Source organism: Grammomys surdaster, unplaced genomic scaffold (assembly GCF_004785775.1).
Source record: "Grammomys surdaster isolate TR1022 unplaced genomic scaffold, NIH_TR_1.0 126660, whole genome shotgun sequence".
Classification (NCBI taxonomy): domain Eukaryota; kingdom Metazoa; phylum Chordata; class Mammalia; order Rodentia; family Muridae; genus Grammomys; species Grammomys surdaster.
The window spans coordinates 3380223-3392762 of record NW_021621449.1 but is presented as its reverse complement, the minus strand read 5'-3'; the positions used below and the strand labels follow the sequence as shown (position 1 = coordinate 3392762).

The following is a 12540-nucleotide window of genomic DNA, read 5'->3' as shown; positions in this document are numbered from 1 at the left end:
TAGGGCCAAAGGAGCTGCTCAGTGAAGATCAGCCAAAATTTCCAAACCATGGAAGCATAAGACAAATAAGAACATGTTATTAGCTCATTACATTAGCTCATTACGTTTATACTGATTTCTTACATAGAAAACAATACTTGATATAAAATCACTCATTAGGAGGAAGAAATGTTTCTCATAATCGAGCACAGCACATGTTCTGCATCCTGCTTGTATCTACCTAGGGAAATGTCATTTCTTCTTCACTTAGCACTGTGCGCTTCAGCCACTCATGCCTCAGCTTCATCCCTCTGTGACATTCTTCGAACCCACAGATCTAGGTGTCCCCTCTTCTAAGAAAGCTATCTCAGCACAACACTTCCTGGACTGCGTAGTAGACACTAGTTCATTTTTATATGATGTAGTCTTTTTACATGGCCCAGACTAACTTCACGCTTACTCTCTGTCCTACTATCTAAGACCATAAGTAGCTGGATTAATGAAGGTGTACCATTGTATTTAGCTCACAATGATTGATTGACTTCTCTCTAAATTTCTTTAGAAAAGAGTCTGTGTTCTTCGTCTTGGTCTGACTTGGTCTGACTAACACATCGTCTGACATACATTAGTGTATGCTTTTACTGTATTACTACTATTACTTTATTCTGAATGATCAAATGAATGAACAAAACATCCTAAATATATCATGTATTTTTAAATTGTTCATACGTTCTCAAATCTTTGTTGAACAAAAAGTCACCCATTTGCTCAGGTTGCTTTTAGATTTCTCATAATACTAGCCAGGATAGAAGTAGGTAGGAATTAGCTGAAGAACTTTTCTTCAATAATTTCTTACTAACTCCTTCTTGTCCACAAGCTCACACCAAATGAAGGAGCCCTATACACATAAAGCTTGATATCTTGATGCCAATGAGAAAATGTAGATTTGGCTTTCCAGTCTAATAAAGACAACAGTCCACAGAGTTCACTCCACAACCCCACACAAATACTCATACATGCCAGTCAGTTTCCCTACTGAGAATAGATTCCATTTTGCCACAAGACAATAATTAAATTCAAGGACAAAGGGAAAGTCACAATGGAATCCTTTGAATTATTTTTCCTCAAAGAACATTACTTCTTCATATTTCCATTAAATGCCAACTGCTACAGTGGAACCTAGCTTCATCTAAGGCAGAGATGGCCTATTGATTCATCTGGAATACTTACTGATAAAAGCAACTAAGAATGTTATTGCCAACACCAGGAGAAGTACCATCAGGGATATAAAAGGAAGCGAGGGGGAACCAGGCTTACTTAAACGATGGATGTGTTTCTCTCTGGGAGCTAGAAGGAAAAGCACATTCATTTCATGAGAAGTAAGTTCTTCTTTTCCACCCTCATCTTCTTCACTTTTCTCCATGACATATAATTACTAATAGCAAGAACATTTAAAATAATAAAAAAAGCACAAACTTATTCTGTTTAAATACCTCGTGCTAATATTTTGAGATCTGAAAACTACTTTAAATGTATATATTTAAATACTTGGTTCATATCCATTCATGGAGATTTTTTTGTGTGCCTGAAGGGAATTGGAATGAGCTAGGATCTCACTGTGTAGTCCTGGGGATTCTCTGCAACATATTATATAGACCAGAAAGGCCTAAATCCTCGGTGATCCTCCTGTCTCTGCGTCCCAAGTGCTGGAATTAGACCACATGTGGCCCTTTCAACAGGTGTTAAAGTATGTATATATAATATTTTTTCCACATTATAACACAACATAAATACTGCCACGTGGCCTACAAATTTTCTTTACATCAGTACTGTAAATATATTTCCATGTGACCACATTATCATGGTGTTTTTTACTGTGATTGTAGTACTGCATATTTAAATAACTTCCAGACTGTCCAAATATTAAAGACAAATATACAACAAAAGATAAATACTTATAATCATAGTCCATGCTTTAGCATGACATCAGTCTGATAGCCACCATCAAATGGCTGGAAACTTTGCTGGATGAAGGTGCAGTTTGATGGCAGAACAACTGCCTAGCAAGTGAGAGGTTTTGCTCTGATCTACAGGATAAATGAAAACAAGTTCCTTAAGGATCAAGTCTCCAAACACTAAAACAGTTTTCATGAAATTACAAAATACTGTCAAGCATAGAGGGGAAAGAAAACTCACTATTAAACAATATGATTTAATTTTCAGAAAAATATTTGCACTTATGTTTATTTATATAGAGCAGGAAATGCAGCAAGATTCAAGGTTTAGTTTCTGTAAATGACAAGAGCAAAAGCCATGCCAAGAAAGCTTTTTCTTCCCTATAGAACTCTATGGCTCTTCAAGTCAGTCTATGGTTTAAACATCTGAGACTCCTATAAAATACCAGATGAGAGAACTCGAAGAATCGGTCACAAATACAACCCAACTTTGCAAATGACCATTCCTTAATCCTCCCATCTACATTAAATACAGAAAGGATTTATTGTTTTGTTTTTACCTGCAGGAGATTCTGAGTAGGTACCCGAGGAGTTGGATTCATTCTTGAACTTCACTTCTGCATAAGTGATTTCTGAAGCCATATCAAGAAAAGACCTTCCTCTGTCAAAAAGAGCACCTTCTACCCTCCCTAAGGCACTGTGGTATATAAGAATCAATAACTGCGATAAGTTGTCATATTGCACAACTGTAAGAAAGAAGAGGCATGTCTCACTAGGATAAACCACATGAGAATGAGAAAGCACGGCATAGAGTCACTCAGGCCACACAAGGGAGATGCAACCTCTTAATACAAGAAAAAAAAAAGAATTGTAGTCCTCAAATCCACACAGTGCAATATGCAAGTACTACAAAATGGGAACTCAAAGGGGGAAGGAAAGAAATAGGAAGGAGTAGAAAAGAGGAACCATGCTACTAGAGAACTCTGTCCTAAGACACTCTGCAGCAAACATAAATTTGTGCACTTCTATACGCCAATGTGGTTTCAGGCAAACCAGACAACATGAGCAAACACTTAAGGCACAACATTGATTTTGACTGAACAGGCAAATTGTGATACCACACTCTAGAGGACCATGGGCCCTCTCTATTGTGTGGGCTCCCACTTTTCTCTCAGCTGCCTACAGTGTGGGGAAGGCAAAGCTCACATCCTGTTTCTTCCGAAGCTGCTTCTTGGAGCACTCTGCCTCCGACCACAGGTTCATGACTAGCTGTGTGGGGACTTCCCACTCACTTTACTACTGGCCACATTCAGAGCTCCTGAAACAGCTCTTGTTAGTAGCTGTGGGAGGACACTGTCCTCCCTTGTGCCTCTCTTCCCTTAATCCATGCACTCCTCAGCACAATCTCTAAGTGAGCAATGCTCTGTTGAGAATCCTTGGGAGAATTAAATGGATCACAGAGTACAAAAGGAGACACTTCCATTAGTTGCTGAGGATGGGATGGTTTGAGTCCCACAGATATTTTCCAGCTCATAGCCACATGCTCAAGCTTCGGTTCTTCCAAATAGTTCCCTTCTTTGAATCTCCTCTAGCTACCCCGATGCTCCCAAACATAATAAGCAAGCAGCATGTACATATATAAGTAACACAAACACACAGAGTTTGTTTATTGGCTTTCTCTTGCTTTTATATCCAAACATACTGAAAACTAAGGGTTCACACTATTACCCTGATTTTAATATAAAGCCACAGGTTTCATTTTATTTCCCAAATTTAGCATTTCTAACCACATCTATGAGGAAAAACAAATCTATTCTAATTATCTCTATCTCAAATTCCCAAGTAATAATCTCTTGGATGCCACCCATCTCCTGCCCACATTGATCACTCTTCACTAAGATGTTTGTGCCTTCTGGATGGACTCCAAACCTCAGGTCAAGTCTATGTCACCTAAAGTAATACTTTCCTCCCTTAGGCTGGATGTTCCCACACAAGACCAGATACCTTGCTGAAGTTCTGACACCCTAGTTGGGGAAAGCCTCCTTCACACAACTTGTGCTCTGACTCCTGGTGCTGAACTCTAGAGAGACTCCATTCAGCCACCCTGTGGTTTTAGCACTTGACCAAGATCATCTTGATGAGCAGAAGCCCTCATCACCCTGGACAGTATTGAGTGGCCACACCACCAGTGGTGATATCCCACCAGGCAGACAGCATCCTTACCTAGCCATTCTCTGAAACTCACACCATTTCTGCCTTCTGCATAGACATTCTGCTCATCCTACTTGACTGCTAACACCCAATGCCAGTTAATCTAAAACCAGGCAAGAATACTCTCTTTACCTTAATAGACAGTAATGTCCCACATTGATCTTTCCATCATGTACACTCTTTACCCATGTCTGGTCTACACTCTGCAAGAAAATTTGTAGGGAGAATTTTGAAATTTTGGTTTCTTGAAAAAAGCACAGAAATATAATAGTATATTTTCATTTTAAGCCCAAATGTGGGAATATGTGGTTGCTTCATGCTTTCCATAGCAGCTAACTGATTAACCTCATGCTCTGGTAATGGTGTGATTATTCCTGTTGCAGACAGGTTCTACAATTGTGTCATGTTTGGAATTCTGGGAACTTTTAAGAGAGTATATAAAATCTAGAGCCGCCATAGGCTGGGTTGGTGGTTGGTGGTTATGGGGTGGGGGAGGGGTTCCAGTTTATTAGTAGTCACGCTCAAAAAGAAACAAGAAAGAAATTAAATTCAAGGATCTCTATCTTTCTCTTGTTTCAATCTATCTTTCTTTTTCTACTATCTAGTTATAGGGGTGAAATGATGGGGAGCAGAGATAAAGAGTGGGAAAAAATAGAACCCAAAACGTTGTGATGACGGGCAACAAGTGGTGCCTCAGCCTGGGGATCAAAATTTAAGAACAAAAAATGGGAAATTGGATTTAAACTCCATAAAAGAAATCTCAGGGGCAGGGAAATACAGATATTTTGTTTTAAGAGGTCAGCAAAGCATTTACTACAGCTGGTACTTCTGGGATATCCCCACTTTACTCCCAGCGGCTTTTTCTGATTTTTTTCTTTCCCCTCTTCATTTTATTGTTTCAAAAAAAGTTTTAAAAAATGTCTGAGGAGTTGGAAAAAATGTGGCTGGAAATGGAGTAGCATTAAAAACAAAAATAAAGGAGGGGAAAATAAAAGGGGTCAGTCTACTCCCTTGTTTCTGAAAGGATTGTAAAGCTGGCTGTGCAATTAGAAAACCTGTATGAGGAGGTGGAAGCATAGAGGAGCAAGGAGCATCGACAAGGGAAAACAAAAAGGGTCAGGCTTGTCCTGTGAGCCAGACAATGGGAATTTTCTGAAGGAAGAAAGAAGGAAGAGACTGTGCCAGAGGGTATATGTGTAAGGAAAAAAAAAAAGCTGAAAAAGCAGGAGAACAATCTGATGAGACAGGCCATTATAGTTTTGTTTTAAACACAGGTGTGAGTATATCAAGCAGCTGTGCAGCAGCTGACCATTGTTGGAGTTCAGTAATTGCCACTCAAATGAAGCAAACACTGATCTCAGTTAAGCAAGAGTAGTTTATTGAATGCACACCTAATAGTGAATGTTCAGGACCATAAAATGACTAGGAAGCCTAAGTGAAGCTGTTGTCCACTCTCAGAGTAGAATATAGATAGAAGATAAAGATTAGATATAAATATAGGTTAGATACAGATACAGATATAGATATATAGGTTGAAAAGTTTAAAGGGCAAAGGGGGAGCAGTAGGCTTAGTAAACAAAGTATTATCAGCTGACTTTTAAGCTGGTTGGTCCTGAGTAAGGTGAACAGAGTGGAGGATGGGTGGTGAACAGAGCATTGAGATAATGGAGCATGAGTATTATAAGCATAACTTTCTGGCTTATTAGTACCACTCTTTGGTGTGAACTTCAAAACCACAGTGAGCCTATAAATAGGTCCAGGAAGGGCTGCCTTGTGAGCAACTCTGACTCAAGTCATTTCAGACACAATAATTCATATTGACCTTTGATTTTTTAGGTCCTAAGTAAAGCTTTGTGGAATTTCTTAAGATTGGCAAACCTTCTACAGAAGAGGGAGAACTTAAAGAACAAAACAGGTTATGTGATCAGCATGTCTTTGAGCCAAGTTACATTTCTGTGTCAATGACTGACAGGCTTGTTACAGCAGCAATATAAAATAGCTCCCAGGCATGGAAATGGCTACAGCTATTCTGGATGTTGGGGTCAGACCCCAACATAAACATAAATCATAAACAATTATGATTTACCTCCTGCCCTGGAAGGGGCATGATCTTGCCAGCTACATATATATTCCACAATTGTGTGACATTTGGAATTCTTGGAATTTTTCAGAGGATACATAAATGTTAGGTCCCCAATAGATGGGGGTTAGTGGTCATTCAGGGAGATTGGTGGAGATTTATTAATAGTTTTCTCTATAAATGTTGCTTTTATTTCCTCTAATGAGGAAATGAGATGATAGCCATTTCTAGCTCTTTCTGAACTCTCACTGGCTGATTCAACTCAGTTGTTCTGGTCTAAACTCCTCTTCAACCTGACAGATTCACACTGACTTCTCTTGGCTTCTGACTGAATTGCTCTGCCTGACCTCAAACTAATTCTGGCAACATGTTTTAATCTTCCGACTCATTCTTATTCTCTGGTTCATTCTGCCTTCACTTGTATCTAGCTTAGGCATCCCCTCCAGAAGTGTCATCCTTACCTGTCATTGGTGCATGAATCTGGGAATCCATGCCCTGTCTTAGGTTGATCCACCTCTGAGAAATTGTTACTCATCTTTGACTACCATCATCTGCAATGGAGGATGTAACGCATTAGTTTACACATTTGAGCTATATATGATGGAGTACTGCACAGATGTTCAAAAAGGACAGAGGGCACACTTAAGCACAAGTGATAACAGCCATGACCTTATTAGAGTACCCAAAACAAGTACTGAAATGACCAAATGAGTAAACAAAGACCAAGAAGGCGTGCTCTTTCTCCTTTTTTTATTGGATATTTTATTTACATTTCAGATGTAATCTCCTTTCCCCAATTCCTCCTAATCCAGGAACCCCTTATCCCATCCCCCCTCCTCCTGCTTCTATGAAGATATGCCACCACCCACCCTCCAACTCCCACCTCTCCATCCAAACTTTCCCCCACACTGGGGCATCCAGCATTCACTGGACCAAGGACTTCCTCACCCACCTATGCCTGACAATGTCATCCTCCCCTATATATACAGCTGAGGCCATGGGTCCCTCCCTATGTGCTCCCAGGCTGGTGGTTTAGACACTGGGAGCTCTAGTTGGTTGGTATTGTTCCTCTCCCCATGGGGCCGCAAACCCTTTCAGCTCCTTCAGTCTTCTCTCTAACTCCTCCATTGGGAACCCCATGATCAGCTCAATGGTTAGCTGTGAGCATCTGCCTCTGTATATGTCAGGCTCTGGCAGACCTCTAAGGAGACAGCTATATCAGGCTCCTGCCAGCAAGGCATGCTCTTTCTTAATTGCTCTAACCATTCAGAAGCAACATTTGCAGCTTCAAATTTCCAGGGTTTAGCATTATTTTTAGATTGAAAATTTCCTGGTGCAATTGAATTATATCTAAGGAAACATTAGTATCATGCCAAATACCTATAAGATGCAAATGTACCTGGTCCCAACCTTGTTGACTGCCATAATGCATTTTAGGGATAGTATAAATCTATTGGTATTCTACATGACATTCTAAATGTGATCGCACTTGCACCCCTTGAACTGAAAGTCTCCAAACACTGCATTATTTCTTATAACACATTTGCCTTTTGTTCTAGCTTACTATCTATATCTTTCTGCATCCCTAAGGCTAAGGTGACATTCTTAGACAAAGCATTAAAAAAAATGAGCAGTTTGAACAGATTGAGACACTGCTACAGCTTATGTAGTAGTAGTGAGTATAATAGATACTATAGCAAGAATTCCAGCAACATTAATCTGACCATTCTCTTAAGTCTATTGAAAGCTTTTTGAGTTTATTCCTACACTTAAAGACTCTATCTGCATACCAAGGTTTTGAAACATTGACTGGAAGCATAAAAAATGGAGGTTGATGAAGTACCATAACAGAAATTCCTTGTACAAAATCAGATACACAACTAGTCAAGTTACAGTCATAGCAAGTTACATTAAATCTGAACTCATACATAGTGATGTTAATTTTTCCTACTAACAGTGAATATGTTGGGGAAACACAGTTGACTATATATCCCATTGACATCAATCTAAACCCAATATCTGAACTCATACATAGTGATGTTAATTTTTCCTACTAACAGTGAATATGTTAGGGAAACACAGTTGACTATATATCCCATTGACATCAATCTAAACCCAATGTTTCATCTCCATTTAGTAGCTGTGTTAGTCAGCTTAACATCTCCCAAGGCTGCAGCAAGTTTCCAGATATACATCATTGGCAATCCAGTGTCTGACCACCAAAGTCCTGCTGACAGTCCCTTTTCCCACTCACTGGTGTTTGCTTGAGGACACTCCTCAAGTTGACACGAGGAAGTTGCTTATCAGCATCATGGGTCTGATCAATTGCTTTCTCCACATTGCCTACCAAATGCTCTGGAAGCCACCTGACACTCTCAGGAGCCTGTGGAAAAACACAAACATGCCCTCTTCCCCATATTAATACTAGACTGGGACCATATCACATGCCAGGAAGTGGTCCTTCCATTTCACCTGAGCATAAGTTGTAGGGTGCCTTAGGCACTCAGCAGCAGACAGTCCCTTGGCATCCTAGGTCAGGAAATTCAAAGTAAAAATACATGATTTTAACTATTTTGTGGTGAAGGAATATACAACTCCCACTTTTTTAGTTTTTGTAACAGATTTCATATAGCTCCGTGGGTTCATTCCATAATTCCCTATCCTTGTGGATTAAAAACAGATATTATTATATACCTAACTTATTAATAAATTTTTATTTTAAAAGTATGTATTTTTATATATTAATTTAAGATATAAATATTTATAACATAAGTCTGAACATTCATTATATTATAAATATGAGATATAAACTTTAAAATTAAATATTTGATTAAAATGATTAGACTTTATCCAACTTATGAAATACTGCCTCAGAATCCCCCATAAATCTGATGCTGAATGAAGCAACCTGACTTCAAAATCTTGAAACAACTCATCTGGTCCCTGACTAATTTTAGATAAACCTTCAGTCTGCCTCCCTGTCCAAGGCAGGAATACTAGGCTATTTAAGATGCAGAATTATTCTGCACATAAACAGCTGGATCAAAATTTAACTGTTGAGCAGTCTTGTGATACTGTCCTTCTATTGCTAGCATCTCAAAAGTAATAGGTATTTGCTGTGCTGGACTGATCTCAGCACTGGCTCGACACTGCTCAACAGACTCTAATTTCAATTAAAAAAATTAAAAAAATAAAAAAAAACCTTTTCCTGATGAGCACACCCTTACCAGCTGTTTCCAATCCCCAGGAGGGAGGACCTCTGTGAATAATGATTCAAGCATAGCCTGAGTAAATGGACCTATTGGCCCATACCCTGCACAAGTACTTTTTAATGCCTTTAACTGTTTAAATGCAAAAGGCTCATAAACTCTAACTCTATTGTCAATCTATTGTATAACGGAAAATGCAATATGAAATCCCTGAATATCATGTCCTCTCTTAGTAGCCTCTTTCAAGGTCACTTGTAAGGGAGATAAAAACCATCTTCAAAGGCTGTCTCTCAGGGAGCTGCCTGTGTTGCTTTAACTGGCAGCTCTGTTTCTGGGGTTTTACTAGCTCTCAGCTTTGGGATCCAATCTGACATTACCAAGAACTCCCCTGAGCTTGTCAAGCCTGTAACTTCTGCACTTGCACAGCCAATGACGCAAAACCAGTTTTAATCTTGCACTTCCTCTTTAACTAACTTGTCCTTGGAAGAAATTTTGAATTCTGCCAAGGCAACAAGGGACAAACAATTCTCTTTCCCTATGATTCCAGCAGCTTCCTCTTCCAGCTGCTCGGCCTCCTACACATCTAGGGCTCTTCTTCTACCTCATAAAGCTACAGCTCAAATCCTGGTTCTGTATACAGAGGCTCAACTCTTGTGTCTAGGATCTAAACTATATCTAATCAAGATATAGAGACTGAAAGTATGTCCAGGCATTTTTCCTGGTCCATGCACATCATAATGGTTTTGAAGTCTTTGCCCAATTTTTTTCCAGGTCACTAAATTTATTGTACCTTCCTCAGAAAACTGGTGACAAAACATTTCTATAACATGTTTTGGGTATATGTCCAGTAGTGGTTCAGCTTGGTCCTCAGGTAGTACTATGTCCAATTTTCTGAGGAACTACATGACTGATTTCCAGAGTAGTTGTACCAGTTTGCAATCCCACAAGCATTGGAGGAGTGTTTCTCTTTCTATACATACTCTTTGCCATCTGCTGTCACCTGAGACTTTGATCTTAGCAATTCTGACTGGTGTGAGGTGGAATGTCAAGATTGTTTTGATTTGCATTTCTCTGATGACTAAGGATGTTGAAGATTTATTTACATGTTTCTCAGACATTTGAGATTCAGTTGAGAATTCTTTTAGAACTCTGTACACTCTATTCTTTTTAATAGGGTTGTATGGTTTTCTGGATTCTAACTTCTTGAGTTCTTTTTATATTTTGGACATTAGCTCTCTATTGGATGTAGAATTGGTAAAGATCTTTTCCCAATCTCTTGGTTGCCATTTTGTCCTCTTTGCAGTGTCCTTTGCCTTGCGAACGTTTTGCAACTTTATGAGGTCCCATTTGTCAATTCTCGATCTTAGAGAATGAGCCATTGGTTTTCTGTTCAGAAAATTTCCCTCTGTGCCTAAGTGTTTGAGGCTCTTTCCCACTTTCTCTTCTATTAGATTCATTGTATCTGGTTTTATGTGGAGGTCCTTGATCCATTTGGACATGAACTTTGTACAGGGAGATAAGAATGGGTCAATTTGCTGGGCAGTGGTGGCACACGCCTTTAATCCCAGCATTTGGGAGGCAGAGGCAGGCAGATTTCTGAGTTCGAGGCCAGCCTGGTCTACAGAGTGAGTTCCAGGACAGCCAAGACTACACAGAGAAACCCTGTCTCAGAAAAAAAAAATAAGAATGGATTAATTTGCATTATTCTACATGCTGATTTCTAGTTGAACCATCACCATTTGTTGAAAATCCTGTCCTTTTTTTTTCTACAAAATGGTTTTACCTCTCTTGTCAATGATCAAGTGACCATAGGTATGTGGGTTTATTTCTGGGTCTTCAGTTATGTTCCACTGACCAACCTGTCTGTCTCTGTGTCAATACTATCTGGTTTTTATCACCATTGCTCTGTAGTACAGCTTGAGGTCAGGGATGGTGATTCCCCCAGAAGTTCTTTTATTATTGAGAATAGTTTTCCCTATCCTAGGTTTTTGGTTATTCCAAATGAATTTGAGAATTACTCTTTCTAACTCTATGAAGAATTGAGTTGGAATTTTGATGGGGAGTGCATTGAATCTGTAGATTGCTTTCAGCAAGATGACCATTTTTACTGTATAAATCCTGCCTATCCATAAGCATGGGAGATCATTCCATCTTCTGAGATCTTCTTTGATTTCTTTCTTCAGAGACTTGAAGGTCTTGTCAATACAGATCTTTCACTTGCTTGCTTATCACCACACCAAGATACTTCATATTATTTGTGACTATTAAGAAGGGTTTCACTTCCCTAAATTCTTCTCAAGCTGTTTATCCTTTGAGTAGAGGAAGGCTACTGATTTGTTTGAGTTGATTGTATATCCAGCCACTTTATACCCCCTGTAAACTCTTTGGTTGGTGGTTTAGTCCCTGGGAGGGGGTCCTTTAGGGGGTCTGGTTGCTTGACATTATTGTTCTTCCTATAAGGTTGCAAATCCTTTCAACTCCTACCATCCTTACCCTAACTTTTCCGTTGGGGTCCCTGAACTCAGTCCAATGTTTGGCTGTGTACATACTCATCTGTATTGCTCCAGCTCTGACACAGCCTATCAGGGACAGTTATACTGGGCTCCTCTCAGTGAGCACGTCTGCCATCAGCCATAGTGTCTGAGTTTGGTGTCAGTAGATGGGATGGATCCCTAGGTGTGGCAGTCCCTGGATGGCTTTTCCTTCAGGTGGGTGGTTGGCCCCATCCATCAACTGGCAGCCATACCTATCAACTGGATATTGTCTCTACATTTTCTATCTCCTCCCTGTTGGCTATATCAGCTAATGTTCTCCCTGATGGCTACTGGGAACTTTTTGGGTCCCTGGCATCTGAGACATTCTAGTGGCTATCCCCAGATCCCCCTCCCCCATGCTACACACCTACTTTCAAATTCTTGACCTTATGGAATTCTCCCCCATCTCCTCCAATATCTGAAAAGGCCCCCTTTTGCCCTTCCCTTCCTCTCCCTCCCTGATCCCTCTCTCCCTCTACTTCCCAGTGATTATTCTCTTTCCCCTACTGAGTAGTACTGTAGCAACCACACTTTGATGTGATCTTCTTTCTTCTTGGGTTTCAAATGGTCTG

At 39.8% G+C, this 12540-nt stretch overlaps 1 protein-coding gene across 1 annotated transcript in view; it reads right to left on the bottom strand.

Annotated features, from left to right (window-relative positions):
* LOC114615376 (C-type lectin domain family 4 member A-like) overlaps positions 1-2770 on the bottom strand; it is a 63909-nt gene extending 61139 nt beyond the window's left edge. Inside the window, exons 1-2 of the mRNA XM_028761114.1 lie at positions 2495-2770; positions 1210-1326 (exon numbers count right to left, since the gene is read on the bottom strand). Coding sequence (XP_028616947.1) covers positions 1210-1326; positions 2495-2576 — 199 coding nt within the window. The 5' untranslated portion in view covers positions 2577-2770. The remainder of the gene's footprint in view (positions 1-1209; positions 1327-2494) is intronic.
* Positions 2771-12540: the final 9770 nt, after the last annotated feature.